At 51.1% G+C, this 23096-nt stretch overlaps 10 protein-coding genes across 10 annotated transcripts; 5 read left to right on the forward strand and 5 right to left on the reverse strand.

Annotated features, from left to right (window-relative positions):
- Positions 1-125: 125 nt before the first annotated feature.
- On the forward strand, positions 126-977 carry Z518_09897 (60S ribosomal protein L12; the record flags this gene model as incomplete). The annotated part of the gene is made up of 5 exons (XM_013412514.1): positions 126-245; positions 311-336; positions 392-512; positions 570-900; positions 964-977. The coding sequence occupies 5 exons, from the start codon at positions 126-128 to the stop codon at positions 975-977; spliced, it is 612 nt and encodes a 203-aa protein (XP_013267968.1).
- A 630-nt stretch (positions 978-1607) lies between these two features.
- On the reverse strand, positions 1608-3144 carry Z518_09898 (uncharacterized protein; the record flags this gene model as incomplete). Its single annotated transcript, XM_013412515.1, has 3 exons — positions 1608-1678; positions 1739-2853; positions 2960-3144. 3 exons carry the CDS (start codon positions 3142-3144, stop codon positions 1608-1610), a joined length of 1371 nt encoding a protein of 456 aa, XP_013267969.1.
- A 439-nt stretch (positions 3145-3583) lies between these two features.
- On the reverse strand, positions 3584-4174 carry Z518_09899 (uncharacterized protein; the record flags this gene model as incomplete). Its single annotated transcript, XM_013412516.1, has 1 exon — positions 3584-4174. The coding sequence occupies one exon, from the start codon at positions 4172-4174 to the stop codon at positions 3584-3586; it is 591 nt and encodes a 196-aa protein (XP_013267970.1).
- Positions 4175-5805: 1631 nt separating this feature from the next.
- On the forward strand, positions 5806-7575 carry Z518_09900 (uncharacterized protein; the record flags this gene model as incomplete). Its single annotated transcript, XM_013412517.1, has 4 exons — positions 5806-6193; positions 6274-6405; positions 6522-6980; positions 7055-7575. The coding sequence occupies 4 exons, from the start codon at positions 5806-5808 to the stop codon at positions 7573-7575; spliced, it is 1500 nt and encodes a 499-aa protein (XP_013267971.1).
- A 502-nt stretch (positions 7576-8077) lies between these two features.
- Positions 8078-9571, reverse strand: Z518_09901 (uncharacterized protein; the record flags this gene model as incomplete). The annotated part of the gene is made up of 1 exon (XM_013412518.1): positions 8078-9571. The coding sequence occupies one exon, from the start codon at positions 9569-9571 to the stop codon at positions 8078-8080; it is 1494 nt and encodes a 497-aa protein (XP_013267972.1).
- Positions 9572-11923: 2352 nt separating this feature from the next.
- Positions 11924-12959, forward strand: Z518_09902 (uncharacterized protein; the record flags this gene model as incomplete). Its single annotated transcript, XM_013412519.1, has 4 exons — positions 11924-12480; positions 12514-12608; positions 12660-12739; positions 12792-12959. The coding sequence occupies 4 exons, from the start codon at positions 11924-11926 to the stop codon at positions 12957-12959; spliced, it is 900 nt and encodes a 299-aa protein (XP_013267973.1).
- A 259-nt stretch (positions 12960-13218) lies between these two features.
- On the reverse strand, positions 13219-14595 carry Z518_09903 (uncharacterized protein; the record flags this gene model as incomplete). The annotated part of the gene is made up of 1 exon (XM_013412520.1): positions 13219-14595. One exon carries the CDS (start codon positions 14593-14595, stop codon positions 13219-13221), a length of 1377 nt encoding a protein of 458 aa, XP_013267974.1.
- A 485-nt stretch (positions 14596-15080) lies between these two features.
- On the forward strand, positions 15081-18251 carry Z518_09904 (uncharacterized protein; the record flags this gene model as incomplete). Its single annotated transcript, XM_013412521.1, has 1 exon — positions 15081-18251. The coding sequence occupies one exon, from the start codon at positions 15081-15083 to the stop codon at positions 18249-18251; it is 3171 nt and encodes a 1056-aa protein (XP_013267975.1).
- A 289-nt stretch (positions 18252-18540) lies between these two features.
- Z518_09905 (uncharacterized protein) lies at positions 18541-20403 on the reverse strand (the record flags this gene model as incomplete). Its single annotated transcript, XM_013412522.1, has 1 exon — positions 18541-20403. The coding sequence occupies one exon, from the start codon at positions 20401-20403 to the stop codon at positions 18541-18543; it is 1863 nt and encodes a 620-aa protein (XP_013267976.1).
- A 657-nt stretch (positions 20404-21060) lies between these two features.
- Z518_09906 (aspartyl/glutamyl-tRNA(Asn/Gln) amidotransferase, B subunit) lies at positions 21061-22870 on the forward strand (the record flags this gene model as incomplete). Its single annotated transcript, XM_013412523.1, has 2 exons — positions 21061-21361; positions 21408-22870. 2 exons carry the CDS (start codon positions 21061-21063, stop codon positions 22868-22870), a joined length of 1764 nt encoding a protein of 587 aa, XP_013267977.1.
- Between the last annotated feature and the right edge of the window lie 226 nt (positions 22871-23096).

Genomic DNA, 23096 nt, shown 5'->3' on the forward strand with positions numbered 1-23096 from the left:
GCGTCTGAACGGGTAGATAACCTCGGGCTTCTGAAATGTGAAATGAGTCAACTAGCAGTTCATACGTCAAATTGCTGCACTTTAAGTTTTTGTGACCCGCTGTATGCAGCTTTGCCTAATTCAGTATGGCGCATGAGATCTCGCACAAAATGGATTTCCGCATCTCTAAATCTCGAACTATTCCTCAGCGAGAGACGAGCTACGACACCTCGAGAACGACAGACTACCTTCCGCACTCGCCATGCGTAAGTATCGTCTTCTCGAGCGGCTGCGGCCTGGCGGCTAACGCGTATTGTTTTCAGCTCCCAAGTTAGATCCCAATGAGGTGAAGATCATGTAAGTGATGAACCTTCCGAAGGATCTCTTTTCCAAGACTGACAGAAAATTGCAGCCACCTCCGCGCCACCGGCGGTGAGGTTGGATCTTCAGCAACACTCGCTCCCAAGATTGGCCCTCTCGGCCTCTCCCCTAAGAAAGTCGGAGAAGATATTGCGAAGGCAACCGGTGACTGGGTGTGTTGGAAGACGACTGGTCACAAAATTGAAGCGGAAACACTAATATTGTAATAGAAAGGACTCCGTGTCACAGTCAAACTCACAATCCAAAACCGACAAGCTGCTGTCTCCGTGGTACCGTCAGCATCGTCTCTCGTCATCCGTGCCCTCAAGGAGCCACCCCGTGACCGCAAGAAGGAGAAGAACATCAAACATTCCAAGTCAATCCCACTCGACGAGATCTTCGACATTGCACGAACAATGCGCGGCGCTAACAAGTCTTTGGCCCGTGAATTGAAGGGTACAGTCCTCGAGATCCTCGGCACTTGCTTTAGTGTTGGGTGCCAGGTTGATGGCCGGTCGCCGAAGGAGATCAGTGACGAGATCAAGGAGGGTTCGATTGAAGGTAAGTGTCATACGAGCATGGCTCATTTACCTCATACTTGGCTGCTTGCTAACAAATTTACAGTTCCTGATGAGTAGATTATGCCACAAAAAGTACTTGAACTGAGGCCAAGCCCGGCTCAAAAATGGGAATATCGAGCTCTAAAGAACATGATGATACCCACGATCATGTCAGGTCCACAAGATGAACGTGTAACGATCCAGCCTTTCTTCCAACAATACACTTTTTTCCCGTCTCAGAGTTCTATGAGTTTTGGGGACAAAAAAAATTTATGAATACCCCTAATTCGTTCCCGTCCTTCCCAACGGGGCCTCCCCATCTCCCCCCAATCCATGAGCGATAAGCAAAAGAGACCTTTGCCAACACTCTGGCCTTTATCCCTCCATTCAGTTGATTGGAAAATATCCCAGGATATGGGCCTATTTTGCTGCAAAGAAGATTGAACCATCCTAGCTGACACGCTACTCACCTCGGCATCTCAGGTCCCTTATCCGGGACCAATGGATGTAGTGGTCCATCTCTTCTGTGTCCACAAACCCTTTTTTCTACGCGAAAATATGTCTTCTGAACTGACTTTTGCTTATGACTTTTGGATGTTGGGAGTGCTGCGAACCATTACCTAGTCTGATTACGAGTGATTCATAAGAGACATGAATATTTAGAGGAACTATTTCACAAGCAGGCTCTTTCCTCAACAATTCCAACAACTACCAAGTAGTCGGCACTTTCGGAAACTCTTTTGCCGTGATTCCAAGATCTGTAAAGACAGCATCATCCCCTATATCAGGACCGTCAGAAGATCTCACGTGATCAATGTTGGGAATTGAACACAACTTACCTTTCAAATGTTCGACTCGAATCTCATCTTCGCCCTCCAACTTTTCCATCTCCTCTTGCGGAGTTTCGTTGTTCTCCCGCTCATCTCTTGGCCATTCTTCCGTAGCATGGTCGAAGGACTTCCCAATCAACAAGAACTGCGTGTTGACATAGTCCAGGTATTTCGGTTCCAGGGGTTTCCATCGAAGACCTCTGAAGTCATCGAGAATTTCTTGAGGGTACTCTGGACCTTTGGGCAGACTGGTGCCGGGAGGGGCAGGTTGCGTAGGGTTTTTTACACTGGTTACAAAACTTCCGCGCTCTCGAAGACCGAGGTCTTTCTGCACTTCGCCCAATTCCCTGGGGATGTTGATGAGGTAGGCGAGATGCGACTCGCGCCCAGTAGAGGTGATTGCATAAACACCCTCCGCAACGGGAGTCACGGGTGGAGTGTGACTTATCCCAGCAGTCTTGGTTGCATAATCCAAGCCTGCCATGAACGATTCTTTGAGGTCGCTGAAGGATACTTTGGCTTTTTCGACAAAGGCCGTGAATCTGTCCTTGCTGCTCAGAGGTAAGACCTTTTTGGGCAGCGCCAGAAGGCGACAATTTCCCTGGTCACCGATGGGGCCGTCTCCAAGTTTCGCGTCAAGCGGAATGGGACGCATGACCATGTAGGTGCGGGCAACGTCTCTGACATCTTGAGGATCATCCACGTTGACCCTGGCGCGGAAGAAGAAGTAGATGACGCCTTTCTCGAGGATGCTGGACGGAGGGTCGGCTTCACGAGCGTCAGGCACAACGGCGTCACCGTTGGTCCCGGGTACTTTTGCATCCGCTTTTGGCTGCGTGACTTCCGTATGGGTACCATTAGCCTGAGGCTGCTCCCCATCTTCAACCTTGTCCATCGGTGGTTCCTCTGGGGCCGAACGGGGCTCGTCTCCCCCGGCTTCGCGGGCGGCTGGTTCATTGACAGTGTTAGTCATCTTGGCTTCGTCTTGCGCTGTGGGCTTCTTCTCCTCCTGCTGCTGCTTAGACTCGGTGGCGTTGCCATTGACCTGTGGTGCCTGAAACTCTTCTGACTTTTCCTGGGCCTGTTCTGCCTTGTTGGTAGGATCATGGGTAGGATCTTGTCCGCTGGGCGTTGGTTCAAGCTTTGCTCGCTCTGTTTGCTCTGAGCCGCCACTGATTCCTATGCGTCAGCCCAATGCCAGCGAGGCCAAATCGCCAAAGTGGCCCTTACTTTTGCGTTGTCTTCCCTCGGGTCTCCTGCTTAGGTTCAGCATCTTTCTTGCCGCGTTTCGCCCTTGGAGAGGAACCGGCAGTGTCTTTCTTCCGCTTCTTCCCAGCGGGTGATGGCTTGGGTTGGGGCGGAGAGGAGTTCTGCGACTGAGCCGCAATACGAGCGGAGTGGCGTCTTCCTGTCATGGTGGCGTAGATTCAATGAATACAAGCTGATGGCAAAGGCTTGGCTAATGGCAATAAGGTGCCTGATGGAAGAATTGAAGATGCGGAGGGAAAGTCGATGTCCATCGATTGGGGGGGGGGGGCCGCAGAATGCGCATACTTGAGGTCGTTGAAGCTCGTTTTCGCCGCCTTTAGGTGCAGCTAAAGTTTACTCCACAGCTCTTCCTGCTGTGTGAGTCGGAATGATGTAAGATCGGAATGGAACACGAACTGGACGAATTGGTGTACGAAGGAACAAGAAGCGATGCTAGTCAGGTACCAAGAAAGCTGCATTATGATTTGCCTGCAGTGAGAAAAAATCCCCGCTGGGTTCCCCTCCCCCCGCTCTCTATCCTGGAACAGCTGCAAAAGTACCCTATTGCCTGGAAGAGACCATGAGTATATCCAGCAACTTGGACATTCATCCAATGTCCATAACATCGAGCTCTCCATCCCCCGGTGCAGGGGTGGATCTGGCATCTGGGGTCTCTGAGTCTGACGCTTCAATCGTGGCCTCCCGATCATCAGTCTTATCTGAGCTGTCAGACCAGGCTTCTAGGGCCTGCTTTTTAATAACCCGGGGCGCCATGCTCTGCTTGCTGCTCTTGTGCTTGCGTCGCTTGGGTGCTGGCTGATCAGTTGGACCATCCACCAATTCAGACACCTCAATCTCTGGGCTCCTAGTCAGCGGACTAAGATCCTCGTCATCCATCTCTCTCGACCGACGCTTTCGCCCACGGTCACTGTCATCTCGGTGTGCTAGGGGGATGATTTGGGGATCACAGGACAATCTTCTTAGTCTGCCCGCAAGCTCGTCATCTGTGTCGGGCCATAACCGCCCCAGGGCTTTGTCATCCTCGAAATCGGACTCTGCATCTTCGTATTGATCAGGGCGAAGAACCTCGACGTCTCCATCATATCCCATATCATCCGGTGACATCTCCTCGATACACAGTTCGTCGCTTGATTCACGTCGAGGTCGCTTGCCTTTCCTCGGCTTTTGTGTCCCCATCGGGAAGAAAAGGCCGCCCCAGGAGGGGACTCCCTTTTTCTGAGAAGTGTCCCTTAGGACGAGGAAGCCGTCTGCAGTCTTCTTTAGCGTGCTGGCTGCTGCCTCATTTGCGGCGAGGATGAATTGCAGCCGATTAGTTCAGCGCGCAATATCACATCCACAAGCCATTGATCCTTTTTGGTCCGGTTGACTTGAGGGGCTGGTTCTTCGACTTCTGGGTGACTGTGATGCTGCCCGATTAGGATTCATTCCACTCTGCACGACATACATGGGTGACCACGGATGTTAGAACTTGGGTCGCCACGAACAATATCTGACATCGGTTGGTCGGAATATTGAAAGATGATGACGATAGAGTACGGAAAAAGCTGGAACTTGGTTGACGAATTAATAAAGCGCACCCAAATTGTTATTTCATTGGCTGAACATGATGGCACGTGAAAAATGATATCACGTGCACTCAATGCTCCTATAGAATCGTGGAGCCAGGGGACCTCGGCTTTCCCCAGCACCGAGAAAAGGTCTTAACATCGAGCAACCGTCGTGTCCCATTTTTGAAGCTCATTCCCTCGACAAAAGATGGCATTACCCAGGGGGTTGTCGTGTACACACAAAGGACCTTTCAGCTTTCGAGCTTGAGAGGTAGCACCTCCTCCCTGCTTTCCCCTTCTTCACTTCATTTGGACCTCAGCAATTTTCCGACCCACGGCATCGAACCGCCTGGACAAAAGCAGAGCAAGCTGCCCCGGTTGACAGTTCTAACGCATGTTCGTGATAATCCTCTCTTACTTTTCCCCGTTCCCCTCGGACTCCTAGTTTTGGAATACTTATAGGGAACGAAGTACGGGCCAATTCCAACCGTTACATGTGTGGCCAATTCAAAGAATGACGTTCTTGGGGCTGTTTACAAGCGCTTGTCCATGGTATCTTTCAGCAATGGCAGGGCAAGGTGTGAAACAATCCAGTCAGAGGCATGAATCCCATTTGAACTCCTCGAATATCGATGAAGGAAGCCTGGACAGTAGCCCGAATTACAAATACATGGGAAAGCAATTAATAAGAACTAAAATGAGAGTTGAAGATCCTTTCGACGACGGAGAACCTCGTACAACCCCATGATGCGTTGATTGGTTGGTATCATATCACATTTTACCCTTTCAGGCTCTCGGAGTGCTCGCGTTTCATGCCATGTACGCCCGAGATTTCAACCGCCCGAAGGCCTCGCGCTCTCGTACACGCCGCAAACTCATCCATCTACTTCCCTAAGTACGTTCGCTGCTATTCGTACCGCGAGCACCCGCCCTGAACCGATTGAAGCACGCAACGCACTCCCAGTCACGACCGAAGGTCACTGAATCGACCACTAACCCAGACTCGTGAGCAACACTTTAATGGTACAGGTGGGGGTGGGGAGTGTGGTTCTAAAATGTTAACGCAGGGGATCTGCTGTGGTATCAAAATCTGAACCATGTTGGTATCAATCTCCCAAATCTGCCAATCTCGACCGGCAACCCTAGCCTTGCTTGATCAGCGACCCTTTGTTCGATAGGAAATCTGGGAGGATATCTACTAAAGTACGTTTGCCTTTCCTTTGATCGTTGTGTTTTCAGCAGAATTCCTGTCGCCAACACATGTCATCTCCACGATGGACACAATGTATCCCAACGCTCACAAACCCTTCGGTAGTTCCTCCGGAGGCAACGCTTAACCTTCGGAACCCTGCCGACGAACGAAAGAATACTCAAGCAACAGATTCGCCTAACTCCTGTATCATGGATAAGCCAATGAATAGCGATGTCGAAAAGGATGTCGACGCAGAGCTGCCTTCGGACCGAAAAGGTCTTCGACAGATTGAGAAGCAAATGGAACCCGGCAATGGATCATCCGCTGTGCCCGTTTCCTCGCCTCAACCCGTCAATCCCATGGACCCCTCGCAATTCCCAGAAGGAGGAATAAAAGCATGGACCGTTGTCTTTGGGGCAGCATGCGGCATTGTCGTGAGTTTCGGCTGGATCAACTGTCAGTTATCTGCCTCTCCTCCCCCTCCACCCTCGTGCCGGAAAGCGAACATCCCTTCTGACATGAATATTTCGAAACAGGCATCGGCGTCTTTCAAGAATACTACGAATCACACCAACTGAAAAACTACTCGTCGCAAGAAGTAGCTTGGATACCCAGTTTAGAAGCCTTTATGATGTTTGCCGGTGGTATTTGGGTCGGGAGAGCATACGGTACGGCTCCATCCATTCTCCCCAGCCTCCCTTTCCTCATCCCCTTATCCCTATGATCATCACCCATCGTCGGTGGGCCATTCGTGTCAGAACTGGAGCCGACGACGACAAACTAGACAACTACGGCCCGCGCTATATTCTCCTTCTGGGCACATTTTTCCACGCGTTCGGCCTGATGATGGCCTCTATCTCAAAAGAATACTACCAATTTCTCCTCTCGCAAGGTGTATGCTCCTCGCTCGGTGCATCGATGATCTTCTACCCGTCCATGTCCGCCGTGATAACGTGGTTCTTCCGCCGCCGTTCCCTCGCTCTCGGCATCGCAGCCACAGGCTCTTCGATCGGCGGTGTCATTTTCCCCATCATGGTCGAAAGGCTGATTCCAGAAGTCGGCTTCGGCTGGACCATGCGGATCTGCGCCTTCTTGATCTTGGGTCTCATGATCATCGCCAACATGACTATTGTCAGCCGCATCCCTCCTAAGCCCAAACCTGTGCGACCAAGGGACTTTTTGGTGCCGTTCAAGGAAACGCCATTCGCTTTGTTGGCGTTTGGAAGCTTCCTTACATTTCTTGGTAAGTCTTCGGCCCTGCCTCTCTCCTCCACACTATAGGAAACCATGCTAACATCGATGTTGACTCTGACTTAGGTCTCTTCCTCCCGTTTACATTTATCATCCTCACAGCCCGTGCCCGAGGTGTCCCCGACTCCCTCGCCCAATACCTGGTCTCCATCCTCAATGCAGGGAGCACCTTCGGCCGTACCATTCCCCCTTTCCTCGCCGACCGCTGCGGCCGTTTCACCGTCTATCTATCCATGTCCCTCTTGACTTCACTGATAACGCTATGCCTCTGGCTGCCCTCATCCGGCACAAGCGCGACCATCGTTTTCGCCCTAATATTCGGCTTCAGCTCCGGCGCCGTCGTGAGCATCTTGCCCGCATGTATCGCGCAGATCTCGCACATCCATCAAATTGGTGTACGGACGGGTGTGCTCTTCAGCGTCGTTGCCGTTGCTGTCCTCATCGGTTCCCCTATCGGTGGCCAACTGATTTCCAACGATGGATTCAGGAGCATGCAGGGCTTTAGTGGTGGGATGTTGATGGCGGGCTTTTGTGTCTATGTCGTGCTGTGGATGAGGTTGGGCGGGTTGAAGGGGAAGAAAATCTGAGGGCGTTCTCCCCCTTTTCATCTCACTACTTGACGGTCAGAGGACTTTGGTAGGATGTCATTCATTCTTTATCAACACGTCGAATGGCAATAGGCTTGTTGGTTGGGGGGAGGAAGGAAGAGAGAGTGGGATGGGAGGGGTCTACTCGCTGGAACACAGATTTATGAGAAGGAAAATGGCATGTTGACGGAATGAGAATGGGGATCCATTTATGGATAGATTAGAATGGAAGAGCACCATTCAACAGTGATGAAGCCAGTGAATATATCATATTGGACTTCGTTGCCATTCATATCGCCGATGAACCTTTTCTGGGACCATGGCGGGAGAGATTTAGTTCCCAAAGCCGAAAGACCGTGGTATAGTTCACGACCTCGCTCAACGAACATCAAGCTGGTCTCGGAACGTTTAACCGCCCGGCTTTCAGTCCTATGTCTTCCAACCCATCACGACATGTCGAGCCCAGCCAGCATCTTGACATGATTGAGACAAACCGTCTCATCTAATTGTCCTCTTCCTCGTCCACGAGGAACTCGACAAACGGGTCTAACTCGACCCATTTGAACAATGGGCCCCATTTCAGGCGGAACTCCCTTTTTTTATACAAGCTGCTGGTATTCAGTTTGAAGCTGACGAGTTCCACGGACCAGCCCTTCTCGAGAGCCCGTTCCACCATTTTGAGAAACCCACCCGAGTACTCGGCCTCCGCGGCATCACCAGTCGCGAGGACGATCGTACTCGGTTTTTCGGCGTCGACAAGCGACTCGAGTATCTTCAGGTGTAGAATTTCGTCTACAGCCTGCTCGACCCACTTCTCCGCTCCTGGATTGGAGAGATTCGTGTTCGTTTCAGACCCACTTGTCTCCCCTGAGGAGCGGTACTTCTTTTGGCGTGGCGTCAGCCCTTTGGCTTTGTGCACACGTTCGAGAATGTTGGTTTCGTAGCCAATCGACTTGGCCTGCTGGATCGCGGCGTATTTGTCGGATCCCACTAGGACTCGTTTGGCTGCTGGTCGACCTCGTTCCAGGACGAGGGAGAAATTGTGAAATGAAAGTGGGACACGCTTGAGGCGTGTTTCGCGGGACAAGCCATGGACTAGTTTCAAGCAGTCATGGAACCCGATGGAAATGTTGGATATGTCGACGAAGACATGAATGCCAATGTTGGATATGTTCAAGGGAGTAAATGCGGGTTCTAGAAGGGCCGAGTTCTTCAAATATCTCTTCTCTTCTTGATGTTGGCGCATTAATTCGGCGATGAGGGCTAGTTTTCTCTGTCGCGGAGATAGACCATCACGGGGAGTAATGACTGTGCGTTTCGACGGGGACGGAACACCTGGACTAGTCCAGAGAAACGGATTTGATAGGGACCAATCCCGTTTCGGGTTTCTTTCCTCAGCCTTGGGCGGTGATGGGGAAGTCGGGGGAGAAGTGTTCTCGCGAGGAACGGGTCTAGGTCGACCAAGAATGTCGTCGATTATAGCTCTTCGGTCTGGTGATCGACGAAGGGATTCGAGTTCCTCAGCAGATTCAAGGTCTGTCGTATCGGATAAGGGCTTTCGCTGTGCGGAAAGCTGGAGCGCTCTTTCCTTCGCTCTGGCTCTCCTTGCAGTACGCTTTTGGTTGCGAATGTATGAGGCACCGAGTTTGTTGGGTGGGACATTGTCCTCTAGATCTGCACCATCCACCTCATCTTTCCATCGTACGCCTTTGTCAAGCTGATTTATGTCAAGCTCGGCGACAGGCTCATCGTTGACTTTGTATTTGACCAATTCCATAGCCGGCTTCTCATCGGCATGCTGAGGACGACCAAGGAAGTCCCAGAGGGCGGAAAAATCCCCCAGTGAATGGATCTTGTGTTTGTCAATTGCATTCTCGTCGGGAGGCGAAATCAGCCCTGGTGCCGAGGCAGGATCATATTGCTTGAGGGAAAGAGTATTGAGGAGCTTGATGGCAGAGTCCAGGTCCCATGACAGGGGGTCTTCGTCGTCAGGCATATGAGAGCGGGAGAGAGACGTGCTCTCGAGTAGATTCGGGTGTGGCGGTTAGAGAGGAGTGGTTTTGTTCGGGAGAAAAGGGTGTGGGTGGAGGCCTTTCATGTCTTTGATATAGGCGTAACTGTGGAAGAGGAATGTGAGCGAGTCAGTAGGGGGAGGAGAGTGAGGGTATAGCTGGTTCTCGCGGGTGGCTGTGTTTGGCGCTGAGGAATGTCAGTTGGACTCACGGGATGCCTTGGCCCGAAGCAAATGACTCCCTCCCGCCGCACCGGGAATGGTCGCAGGAACACAAGCATCCAGATCGACGCTAGCCGGTATTCCGTGTTAAGATAGAGCCGCTCGTGGATGTCAACAAATGAGGGTGACTTGAGGGGCGCTGTACTGGCGCATTGCATCTCGAATGTTAGTTGTTACACTAGTTTGAGCCGATACGAGGCATCATGGTGGAACAATTACAATCCAAACTTAAGACGGGCCCGGATCTGGTGGTGGGAAGTACGAGAGTGGCCCTGCCGACCCGCCCAATTCAACAGCAGATTTCCTCGCAACCTCTCTTATTTGTCCGGAATCCTCTATCCCCAATCTTCATGCTATACCCACCACTGCTTTGGCCGACAATCAAGTGCTCTTTCCATACTTTGGACCTGAGAAACTCCAGCAGCTTCGTCTGAGGCCTCCAGACAGCAGCGTGAGATGCTTTGACAGATGACTGCGGGAGAGGGATCAATTGAAAATGCATGACTCTACCAACCAAGTCTGTCAACAAGAAGCCAACGCTTCCCGCATGTGAGAGGTCTTCGAAAGAGGTAGTACTTTGCATATCTTAACACTTTATCCCGACGGATGTCAGACAGCGTCTTTGTTCATTCAGCCCCTGAAGAGCTGACCATTCCGCACAATCAGATAGAGACGTGTGAGAGCGTCAAATGAATTGACGAGGGTGTCCTTGGGTCGTTCACACGCCGAATTCATACATGTCGAGCCGAATCTGCTTCTTCCTCGACCGCAACATTCCCAGAATGCCATGGCTAGTTTCCATTCAAACCCCGGTCTTGTGCACCTTCTATCCCTTTCCTGTTCGTCAGCACGATTCACCCAAGTTTGCCGAGGTTCTTCGAGGGCCACATTCTGCTCATCACACTCCATTCCCTGCGTGGCAGCCTCGGGTCTCCCTGGGCCTCGTCTCTCGGGCACAGCCTTACTCTTGGAATACACCTTCCCACTGTTGTCCTCGCCACAAAAGTCATACACTCCGTCATCATGCCCACTCTCGGTGCCCGGATGCTCAATGGCAAGTTGGCGTTCTGGATGTCCGACGAGGTCAGTATGCCCTGTCATGCTCTCTGATAATTCCTTAATCAATCCAAAACTGGGGTTGGGTGACTTTTCGGAGCGTCAACACTACTCCTTCTCGCGAGGAAGCGAACGGCACGAGGATGGCGAAGATGAAAATGAGGCAGAGAAGGAGCAGCCAGCGAAGAGGCGCAAGACCGAACGAATTGTAAAAATACACATTTCCGGGCATAAACGAACTCTTCCAGGGGGTGAACATTTGGCTTTCCCAATGTCACTTGGTCAAAGAGGCCAGAATGTCAAGATTTGGATTGTACTCCTTGAAGGGGCCATAGCACCCCCTCTCTATCTCAGCCTCATGACGTTGCCTAGTTGGTCTTGACGCCGAGCTTGAGGAGCATCTATGAGGTACAGATGGTAGAACATGAACATAGGATCTACAACAACGGGTATCCCAGTTAATGCCATGCCCAATACGACAGTCTGTTGACCTTCTTGATCTTACATGGGTAGAGATGTGGTTGAACTAGACCAATCCAAAGACTGAGATGCTTCTTGGGCAAAAAGGTTGGAGGCGTCCTCCGGATATGGTAGCAAAATCACCAGAACCGTCCAATCGGCGGTGTATGGCCGTCAACCAATAATCATCAAACGACCAACGACTAACCGACCAACTTCCCTTGCCATCCCCGTTCCCCTCTCTTCGTCTTCCCTTTGTGCGGAACCGAATCTCAGAGGACTGCGTCAACCCTGTCCCCTACGAGAAGCTAACAGCATTCTCGGGAACCTCTCTGTATCGTCGCTTCTTCTCCGCCCCCATGCCCCTCTGAGCAATGATGGGACCCCGGTTGGCAATTTCCTCGCTTAAACCTCACCACACTCCGCACTGGAGGAGTTTTTCGGTTGATAATGAATGAGATGCGGGGGCGAGCACGGCAATGGCCTATGTAAAAGCCCCCCTTCTCAAAATCCAGTTTCCGTGTCCAGGGATTCCCTCTACTGAGCATTGAATATTCCCTGCTTCCAAGACTTTGAAAAGACCCTTATCTCCTGCTAACCATGGCCGGTATTCAAGGACAACTCGACCGCGGCGCCGTACCCAACCACATCTTAAATGTCTGTCCGAAAGGAACCAAGTTTCATGTCCTCGAGGTCGGCTGGTTGGAATGTGATGAAGCATTCGTGACACGTGGTGGAAACGTGAGCTTGAAGAGTACGGAGAACAAGTCCTTCGTGAACAAGCGCAGAGAGTTGCCCATGTATTGCATCTTGGTCGAGCATCCTCATGAAGGCCTGATTTTGTGGGAAACCGGCTGTGGGAAGGACTATCCAGAGATCTGGGGCCCTGTTCTTTCAGATATCTTTGCTCGCGTGCGTTATGAGCCTAGGCACGAGTTGAAAGCAGCGGTCGAGGCGACTGGAAACAAGTTGGAAGATATCAAGAAGATTATTATTGGTCATCTTCATCTCGATCATGCGGGCGGATTGGACATGTTTCTAGATCGGAAAGACGTCGAGATTTGGGTCCACGATCGAGAATTGAGAGCTGCTTTCTGGTCTGTTGCAACTGGGGCAGATGTGGGTGTGTATCTGGAGCATTATCTCAAATTGAGCTTGTAAGTTGTCTGGACGAAGGAGTAATGTCCTAGGCTAACATTGAACGGTAACTGGAAAACCTTCGATGACCAAACATTCGATTTCTGCCAAGGCATAACTCTGCATCACCTGCCCGGCCACACCGACGGTAAGTATACGACGACATTTTTCATATCCAACAAGATCTGACCCGGTCCAGGATTGATCGGGATGCAAATCAACATGCCCGATAGTGGTACATTCCTTTTCATAAGTGACCACTGCCACGTCATTGAAAATGTAAGGATCTCCCATTTCGTTGCTGGCTTCAGAATTTGACATATGCTGTCAGTGGCGTGATGGTATTCCACAAGGCTGGCTTGCAAGAGATCATCCAGCATGGTTCCGAAGCACCCAACGATTGAAGCAATTGGAGAGGACCACTAGAGGTCAAGTGATTCCCGGCCATGATAAGGAAACATTTGAGAAGTTGATTGCCAATGGCAGTACCTACACCTGAGAGGAATTTGCCGGAGGGAGCATAGTCGTTCATATCGAAGCTCCTATTTGGCACGTTGGGTCTCCTCCGGGACACGTAGTATTGGTAGCTGTTTGTATCACGTCGGAATTGACCCCTAAACACGAAGATCCTCGGATCGCATTGTTAGGCCAGGCACCATGGATGCGCATCGGCCCAAACCAAATGAGCATTTTCAGAAGGATTCTCACAAAAAGATCATCTGGTGAGACCCAGCAACTCCGCTTATCGTGCTGAACCTTCAGCCGGTTGGAGAGCCCTGATCTGCCATGGACCACTGACTAGACGTGAGGGCTGATTCAACCAGTTCGGGGGATTCTTCAGACGACCCCCCTGTGGCGAATTCGGTTGTCTCCTTTTCATCGACGGAGAAACCCACCGACTTTCCTGGTTTGCTGTTTTGCTTCTTCTCGACAATAACGTCACCATTCCACGGCCGACACTGGTAAATGATTTCACCACATCGTAAACAAGACCACCCTCCGCCCTCCTCAGTCTCGATCTTGGTAGTTATGCACACAAAGCAGTAAATGCATCCGCACGGGATGGTTTCATAAGGGTTGACGATATCCGTGGTAGCCGAACCAATGACACCTCCCCCCGCGCTGGTATTGGCTCCGAGTATTTCGGCTTCAGACGTCGAGCCTGGGTTCTGATCTTGATAACATATCGCGCACGTCCTCTCTGGCAAGAAAGAAAGGGGCCCGCTTTTGATGTCGTCGTCACTACCGCCACCAGAATCAGATCTCATCGCCTCTTTCGTTTTCTTCCACGCTCTCGTCAGCCACCGACGCCACCGACTGATGCCAACTAGCGGAAGAAGAAACAATAGAAACTCAGTGAAGGCATGCCAAACAAGTTGACGATTGAGATACTCAAATGAGACCTCTCGGCTGACTTGATTGGAAGGGGAGACAAGCCTCAAACTGAGAAGGCGGTCTGTGAGAGTCCGATAGCGACCATTGATGAGGAAGACCAGGAAAGAGCAAAACGCCGCAATAGAATGGGCGGTTGAGAGGAACGAGGTGAATCGCATCAATCTTTGGACTGTATGAGAAGGAGCAGTATATCCCCGCTCTTGATCAACAAGCCAGTCCTCCCATTTATCCCAACCATACCGCCCGAAAATTGTAATCAATCCGTACAGACCTTTTTGCCATTTGGTGGGCCTGGGTAATGCGAGACTCGGTTTGCGGCCGTCGATATACCGGAGATTCTGGAGAGAGGCACCGTATGAGGCGTCGTTGTCCCACATAGAAAGTTTGAATAGGATCGCTCTAAGAACGAGCAGGATTTCTTGTGACCAGTCATCCTGGAGATGGGGACCCCAGTACTTCAAGGCATCTCCAACCTGTGTTTTCAAGAGGCCCAGTAATTCTTCGTCTAGGAGTTCCGCGTCGACCTGGCCGACTCGAAATGCTGGCCTCGTTCCTTCAGACTCCAACAATGCCGACCATAGCGAGGACAATTCGGGGCGCAATGACCGGGTGAGTCGCGTCAGAGAAGACCGTCCATTCGTGATCTCGGGCTGCCGATGGGCAGCGCGAGCTTCTTGTTGCCTGGCAGTTTGCCGTGCTAAGATTCGCTCTTGAGCAGCGGCAAAGCTGCTGGATGACATGGTCAATTCATGGGAAGAGAGGCCACTGGAGGAAGAGGGGGTTTCTTGGGAAGGTTATCTATGTCGAAATTGTGAGAAAAGTCCCAGCGCAGCCGAGGTCGGTCCCAGAGTCTAGAAGAAATGCCGGGGAGGATAACGTGTGAGGCGTCTGACGATGAGGATATTGTAGCAAAGAGCGATGAAAATTGGTACAATGGCTTTTTGTCAGACCTTTAGTGGCGTTTGGTTTCTCTATTCGGCTCGGTCTCCACGCTGTTTTAAAACCAGACTACGCAAAAACTTAGGCGGTCTTTTGGCCACTAATGCACGCCTCTACAGGATCCAATCAGACTGGCCCTCCAGTTTTTGTTTCACCATCAGCCTGTTGGGTCTCAATTTTGAAGATATATTCGTTTGATAGCCTCACCTTTTCTCCTTCTCTCATTCACCCGGGCTTCTTCAAATATCATGGTCGGACAGCACACGTAATCTCCGTTGGAACAGTGATGCCCTCTTTCACCATCGAAGCAGAGGGCGAAACCAACCCTCTAAGTCGGACTGCTGTCATTTCCACCCTCACAAATGCTTCCCATCCTACCGCCCAATCTCTCAAAGTAGCCACCCAGCAGATCGGAAATTGGGAGAAGACACCGGGCTATTACGCTCTTCTCCAAGACGTCTACGCAGATCTGTCTTTGAGTCATGAGGTGCGCTTCCAGGCCATCATTCAACTGAAAAATGGCATCGACAAATATTGGCGCAAAACCTCATTGAATGCCATCGACAAGAGTGAAAAAGAACGCATCCGATCAAAATCCATCGAAGCCGGTCTCCGCGAACCGGTCTCCGCTCTCGCCCTTCAGAATGCCTTGATGCTCGCAAAAATTGTGCGCTACGAGTTCCCTCATGATTGGCCCGAAGTTATCACAGTGATCATTCATCATCTGCGTGCTGCGAGTCATGATCTGAACGCAAGTCTGTACACTTCCAACATCTTGACCATGACCCTACAAGTCATAAAGGAGCTAGCTTCTGGAAGGCTCCAGCGGACGAAAAAGAGCCTACAACAGGTCTCATTGGAACTTCTTCGGGTGCTTGGCAGCCTTTACATCAGTTTGGTCGCCAGGTGGCAACAAGGGGGAACGCAGTCTGATCTGGCCGGTGCTGTCAACAGTCATTCGGCGCTGAAGACTCTAAGACGGCTTCTTGTTGTGGGATTTGAGAGCCCACATCGTGAACAAGACGTCTCCCAGTTCTGGATTCTTTTGCAAGACCACCAGCAGAATTTCTGGAACGCGTACAATCAAAGCCCGCCCGCGGGTTTTCACAACATGCTTATGAAGCATCTTCTACAACTGTCCAAGCTTTATCTGGACATGGCCCGCAATCACCCGGCCTCGTTTGTCCTTCTAGGCTGCACAGACATATTGAATCGATCGTGGAATATCATCAGTCGAAGTGATGCCAAAACGGCCCTACAAAGCAATTTTGACTGGGCTGTTTATCGGAATGGAGACAGCACGGATGAATCACCGATCGAAAAGCTTTCACTGAAAGCATTGCTGCTGTTTCGAGCTTGTCTGAAGATGGCTTTCAACCCGGTACAAACATTCAGGTATCAAACGCCACAAGACAAGGCGGACAGGAAGAACGCTGTTGATTTTGTCAAAAACACGGTCCTAACAGAAGGCTTTGTCATTCAGCTCATGGAGATCCTGGTGACACAATATTTCGTCCTTCGACCTTCCGACTTGAGAGATTGGGAGCAAGAACCCGACGAATGGGAAAGACGTGAAGAAGAAATCGCAGATGCATGGGAATTTTCAATCCGTTCGTGTTCTGAAAAATTGTTCCTTGACCTCGTCATCAACTTCAAAGAGCTTCTCGTACCCCGCCTGCTTCAGGTCTTTCAACAATATGGTACGACCGATAGTAACAATGTTCTGCTGAAAGACAGTCTCTACTCCGCCATTGGCATTGCCGCAGCTTGCTTGGAAGACATTCTCGACTTCAATACCTTTGTACGTACAACGCTTGTGCCGGAGGTACAGATGAATCGGCCCAACTACAATCTCCTTCGGCGACGAACGGCAATTTTGCTTGGCCAGTGGGTTCCAATCAAACCAGAATCTCTCGACCGAGTTGCCGTCTATCAGATCTTCACGCATCTTCTAGCGAATCGCGATCAACTCAACGACCATGTTGTTCGAGTCACGGCAGGTCGCCAATTGCGTCTAGTTCTGGAACCATTCGAATTCAAGTTCGCTGACTTCCAGCCATATGCCACCCCATTGCTCGAGAGTCTTATGTCTCTCATTGCCGAGACCGAGCTGTCTGAAACAAAGATGGCACTCCTTGAAACGGTCCGAGTGGCAGTAACCAAACTCGAGGGTCATATTGAGCCATACGCACAAGGAATCATGTCCATGCTCCCGCCTCTGTGGACAGAATCCGGTGAAGAACATTTGATGAAGCAAGCCATACTGACCATGATTACTGCAATCGTCAACAGCCTTGGCCAGAAGAGTTTATCCTACCATGGTGCCGTCCTGTCCATCATTCATGATTCCGTCCAGCCAGAATCCGAGGCCATTGTCTATCTCCTTGAAGAAGCGCTCGATCTCTGGGCGGCGATTCTGCAACAAACACCAAAGGATGGAGCCTCAGCAGATCTCCTTTCCTTATCTCAATCTCTCCTCCCTCTGCTCGACATGGGTAGCGAGCTTCTTCGCCAAATGTTCGACATTGTCGAATCATACACTATCCTCTCACCCACAACAGTTCTATCCCCTCAATTCCTGACCCCGTTCCTCCAGAAAATGAAAGACCTGTTGCCAATGCTTACGTCGACCCGTACACGAGATGGAACCCTCGCACCGCACGTTCTCGAGAACGTCGTCTCCACAATCTCCATCGAATCCTACTCAGAACTCAACCCCCAGCAGGCCCTCACTCACTTACTTGAATCCATGCTCAGCACCGGCTATCTCGCATCAATTCTAGAACTCCTTAAAGAAGCCCACGAATACCATCAGGACCCCCGTCCAAACCGCAGACCGCCTGAAATAATCAGTCCGGGAGAAGCATGTCTCTTCACACTCCTTTCGCGTGTCGTCCTCTTATCTCCCGATCAATTCGTTCAAGCCATCGCCGCCACGAATATCACATCCACATCGCCCTCAACCTCTGCTGCAGGATCTCCCACGTCCTCGCCCCCGACTCAGTGGCTACTGACCGAATGGCTCCACTCAATCGACAGCATCGGTGACATCCTGCGCAAGAAGCTCCAAATCCTCGCACTGACGAACCTTCTCACCGCCACAACCCCACCCTTCCCACAACTCATGTTCGAAAATTTGCAGTCTCTCCTGACGATCTGGACCGACGTCGCCGTGGAGCTGGGTCAAGAAGCCTCCGATGAAAGCGAGGGTGACTACCTCTGGCATAACAGGCCGGGCGAAGTGCCGGAGTGGCCGGACGCGACGCCCGAAGACGCCCGGAAACGCGCCGTCAGCAACGCCGACCCCATCTACACGATTAACATCCGCGATTTCATTGCCACGAGGCTCCGTCACGCGATGGACCGTGCAGGGGGACCCGCCGCGTTCGAGCAGGAATGGCTGACCAGAATCGATTCAGCCGTGCTCAAGGCTTTCGTGGATTTGAAGGTACTTTGATGTGATGACTATAGTATGATACCGAACGGGAACGCTTTGGGTTTCTCCTTCCATTTCGTTTTGCAGGGATCACGTACGTCGTCTGACATGGGACGAGGGGGAATGGATGCTCGGGAGATATGATTTTCATAGTCATTGTCGTGCAGGTTTGGCTTGATCAAAAGGCCAACCGCGGCATTAATAAGATACGACCCCATGACATCAGCATTAGCATAGCAGGACGCAAGCGAAAAGAGAAGAGGTGCATAAAAGATTGTTAATTAGTTCGGTGATTATGATCTTGTTCGCATTAGGATGATTCTATCGACATGCTCCTCATAGTCGGCGTCTTCTTCAAGCCAACGTGGTAGCGCATGAACAACGTATCGATGAAGTGATCATGCTTGATGCCCGGCGGCTTTGCACGGGCGAACGCGTCAACCGCATCCTGCGGCCGATACGCCATGCGCTCAATCAAATAGCAAGCAATAAAGAAGCCGGTGCGATTGAAACCGTAATGGCAGTGGACACCGATGGCTTTGTTGGCGTGGCCTTTTTCACGGCGCAGACGGTCGACAAGAGCGATGAAATCGGCGACCTCGACGAGGGTTGGTGGCACTTTGCTCACAGTCGGGAATTTGTGGTATTCAACCCCACCCCGCTCGAGGGCTTGGGGGTCGTAGACGGGGCTGTCGTGCGAGATGTCGATGATGGCGAAGATCTTGTCGCGCCAGTTGCGAAGGAAGATCGAAGGAGAGTGTTCTTCGTCCTGTTCCCGGAGTGTCTTCATCGCGCGGAAGATGCCAGACGGCCCGATGGGCGCGGAAACGGGTAACACTTTTTTCCATTTCTCGAGGTTCTTCACATCCCATTTGCCGCTGGTCGTGAGTTGTTGGAGTTGCCAACCTAGCGATAGCTGGGGGGAGACGTATCGAGATAGAAAGTCTTCGATTAGGCCGGCGACTGTTCGGTATGTGCAGTGATCATACATGAGGGCGTGGGCTGCCGGGGCTGGGAGAATGGCTGTTTTGGTGGTGTTAGAGTTATGGCTAGACAATTCGTTCGTGGAGGGACGAATGCCGAATTTGCGTTCATCAGACATTGCATTAGCCTCGGAGGTGTCGAAGTCGGTTGTTTCGTTGGGAGAAGCATCGGCTATTGGAAAGGGTGCGTCTGATGGCGCCCCGCTAGCCATCTTCTCTGCTGGTGGTTGTAGGAATGAGACGATCTTTGCGACCTCTTTCGGTTTTGTGACTGTATCTGATTCTCCTGCAATAAGGAAAAGAGGCACTCTGATTTTTTCCCATGTAGTCTTTCCCGGCAAACCGCCGTGCAGTTCTCCAGAAGCATCATATCGTGGCAGGCATCCAATCGCCGATCTCTTCCAGACAGGGGTCTTGAAGTTTTTATTGAATGCCAGTTGTAGGCGTCGGAGATCTATCCCTGCGGCCTTACCGGCCATTCTTTCGACGCTCTTGGAATTGACTCCCCCTCGCCTATCCAATGCTCGTAAAAGATCGAGCACGGCATCCGGGAGTGATAGAAATCGTCTGGCCGAAGCTGCTTCACTTGGTGAAGGCGCTGTAGCTCGAGGGCATATGTCAACCATTCCTCTAATATCCAAGGGGAATGCTGGGTTCGTTGTTAATATGGCTGCAATTGAGCATCCCATGCTATGTGCCACAAAGGCCACTTTCTTGTGTCCTTTCTCGGCGCAAACATCCTCAACAGCAGTCTGCCACAGATCTGAGAAGGCCTCGATTGTATAGGCCTGGTAATCCTTGGGTGAAAAGGCGGACATGCCATGGCCCGGGAGTTCAATGCCGAAACATGGTGCGACGTTGATCAGACTGCCTAGGAGAGGGCCAAACTGTGGTAAAGATCCTCCCAAACCGTGGATGAATACCAATAATGGCAGATCTGCAATGGCTTGAAGCTTCTCTGCATGAGCATGAGGGTGATAAAATGTTCTTATCGAAGGGTATACAGCATGCTTGGTTTGGTATGAGCGTATGTTTGAATGATTCTTCAGTACGGGATGATCGATCTCTGAAGACTCCTCTTCGCTCCGTGATTCTGGAGGCGAAGAGAAATACGAATGCGTGAAATACAAAACACCGGCTCCCAGTAATACGCCGATAACGACCGGTGTAGGAGATATGAGTCGGCCCATGACCCAAAACCAGGAAAGATCGAAAGCTTAGGAGAGAGGAGGCCGAAGCGAGGAGAAGAGAAACGCCGGAGATTGATATTCAAGCATTGTGAATCGGAAAAGCTGTCCAAGCCAAGTATGGAGGGCTCCAACGCAATATGTAGACGTCAGACTAAGAAAATAACGGAATTGGGGAATTTATAGTCAAGAGGGACAAGATGTTTGTTCGTTGGCGCGCGCAGCTTGTGGTGGGCACGAGCTCAAGTTGTTGGGTGAGGAGGAATGATGACTAGCGGTTGGACGGTAATGCGCATAAAAGGGCAAGTGTTTGCCCTGCCTCTGCAGACATTCTGATAGATTGCCGATGTTTTTCCAAGAAATCAACGGTCGAAAGAAACGGAAATCAGACCCGGAGAAATGATATTATAATATCGAGATACAGCCTGGTGGTCGAAAAATATTCACGAGGGGAACCGCAACCTACTGGGAAGCCGGATTCCGGAGGATCAATTATCCCGGCCAACGCCCTTCGGCGACGTACACGAACTGCGGATGTCGTTGCCCTTCTATTTTCACCACAGCTGAGCCCGTTCTCGAGTCGTTCTTGTATCGCATTAACTCTTCCATCCACACTTCTCTCTAGGCTGTCCCACCGATGTTGGTGCTCTTCCACAGCCTATGCACCCAAGATGGAGAAGTCTGACTCTCCACTGCTCTACCCGGCGTCTCTGTTGTACACTTCTTCCATTTGTCATTCAGCATTACCGCTCTTTTCCCTCACGCGAATTCCATTCTGGTGCGTCACGATGGCAAGACGGCCGTGTTCCACTTCGCAAGAAACTGAAAGATGCTGCAAAGGCCGCAAAAACGGCTTCAGAAGCTCCAAGTCCTAGGAGCGCGGATATTCTAGACGACTGGGAACTGACGGTTGGCATCGAAATCCATGCCCAGCTCAATGCCCCCAGAAAGCTCTTCTCATGTAATACTTATCCCTTTATTTCGACATCTAAGCTGACAGCATCCAGCCGCCGTTACGGCTCCAAGCACCGAGCCGAATTCTCAGGTCTCTGCCTTTGATATTGCCTTGCCGGGCAGTCAGCCGGTTTTTCAACGCGCCGTCGTTCTGCCCGCACTTCGCGCGGCATTGGCTTTAGGATGTACCATAGAACAAATCAGTCACTTCGATCGAAAACATTACTTCTATCACGATCAACCCGCTGGATATCAAATTACTCAATACTACCATCCTTTCGCCAGAAATGGAGCAATTGTGCTCAATGAAAATGATGGACTTGAACAAGGTCGAACAGTCACGGTGGGGATCAAACAGGTGCAATTGGAACAAGACACGGCTCGAACTCAGGAGCAGGACAGCACTACCGTGTTGATGGACTTTAACCGTTGTGGTCAAGCCTTGATTGAGATCATTTCACTACCAAATCTACATTCTCCACGAGATGCTGCGGCCTATGTTCGAAAAGTCCAGGCAATCTTGTATGCGGTCGATGCTGTCACCACGGGAATGGAACAAGGTGGTCTCCGGGCAGATGTGAACGTTTCTGTTCGTCGTCGAGGCGAGGCCGGGGGAGGTTCCGCTTACGGTGGCGTGACTGGGCTGGGTCAACGGACCGAAATCAAGAACCTCAGTACGTTCAAGGGGATTGAAGATGCAATCAGGGCAGAAAGAGATCGCCAAATCAAGGTTCTTGAGAGTGGTGGAACGGTAGAGGGAGAGACTCGCGGATGGTCCCTCACAATGCCCAGTGAGACTCGAAGACTTCGAGGCAAAGAGGGCGAAGTCGATTACAGATATATGCCGGATCCGGACATTGCGCCACTCCACATTGACTTGGGTTTGGTCGAGTGGGTCAAGACGAGATTACCGCCTACCCCGGATGAACTGATCAATATGTTGGAAATGCAATACGGGGTTTCGACCGCCGACGCGAGAACGTTGACATCCCTTGATGACGGCGACCGGCTGATATATTTTCAAGAAGTTGTTGACGAATTGATAAGTCTCAGTATACAAACCGGCACACCCAGCGACTTTGGACAAATTGCTGCAAACTGGGTCTTGCATGAGTTGGGAGCTCTATTCGCCACTGACGAGAGTTCCTGGTCCAATTGGCTTGTTTCTTCACGAGCATTGGCCGATCTTATCTACCGATTACGAGCGAATGAGATCACTGGCGCCTCTGCCAAACATATACTCAAACTTTTATACCACGGCGACAAGCGAAAACTAGCCGAGATTATTAGAGAAGAGGATCTGAGTTATTCGGAGATGACCTCGGACGTTTACGAGGCAATTGCGAAGGAGATCATCGAGAAATTCCCTCAACATGTCAAAGATATTGTGGAGAAAGGGAAGGTCGGAAAGATTCAATTCCTGATGGGACAAATGATGAGACATGAACGGAAAAGCGATATGCGAGCTCCAGAAGCGGAGAAAGCACTTCATCGATTGTTACTTGGGAACGAATGACAACGGATCATGCCCATTCTCTGGTGTTATTTTCCTGTTGAACGCAAAGGGCATTCTTCTTCCGAGAAGGCCTCATCCATGGGCTCCATGAACAGAACCACATTTCGACACTAAATGCATCTCACGTACCCGGTTTGTCAGCAAATCCCTCCGCGTCCCCGTCTGACTCGACAATTGATTGCTCCGACCTCGAAGCAAGAGTCTCCATGGACACCATACTTGGATC

The sequence above is a fragment of the Rhinocladiella mackenziei genome, assembly GCF_000835555.1.
Source record: "Rhinocladiella mackenziei CBS 650.93 unplaced genomic scaffold supercont1.8, whole genome shotgun sequence".
NCBI lineage: Eukaryota > Fungi > Ascomycota > Eurotiomycetes > Chaetothyriales > Herpotrichiellaceae > Rhinocladiella > Rhinocladiella mackenziei.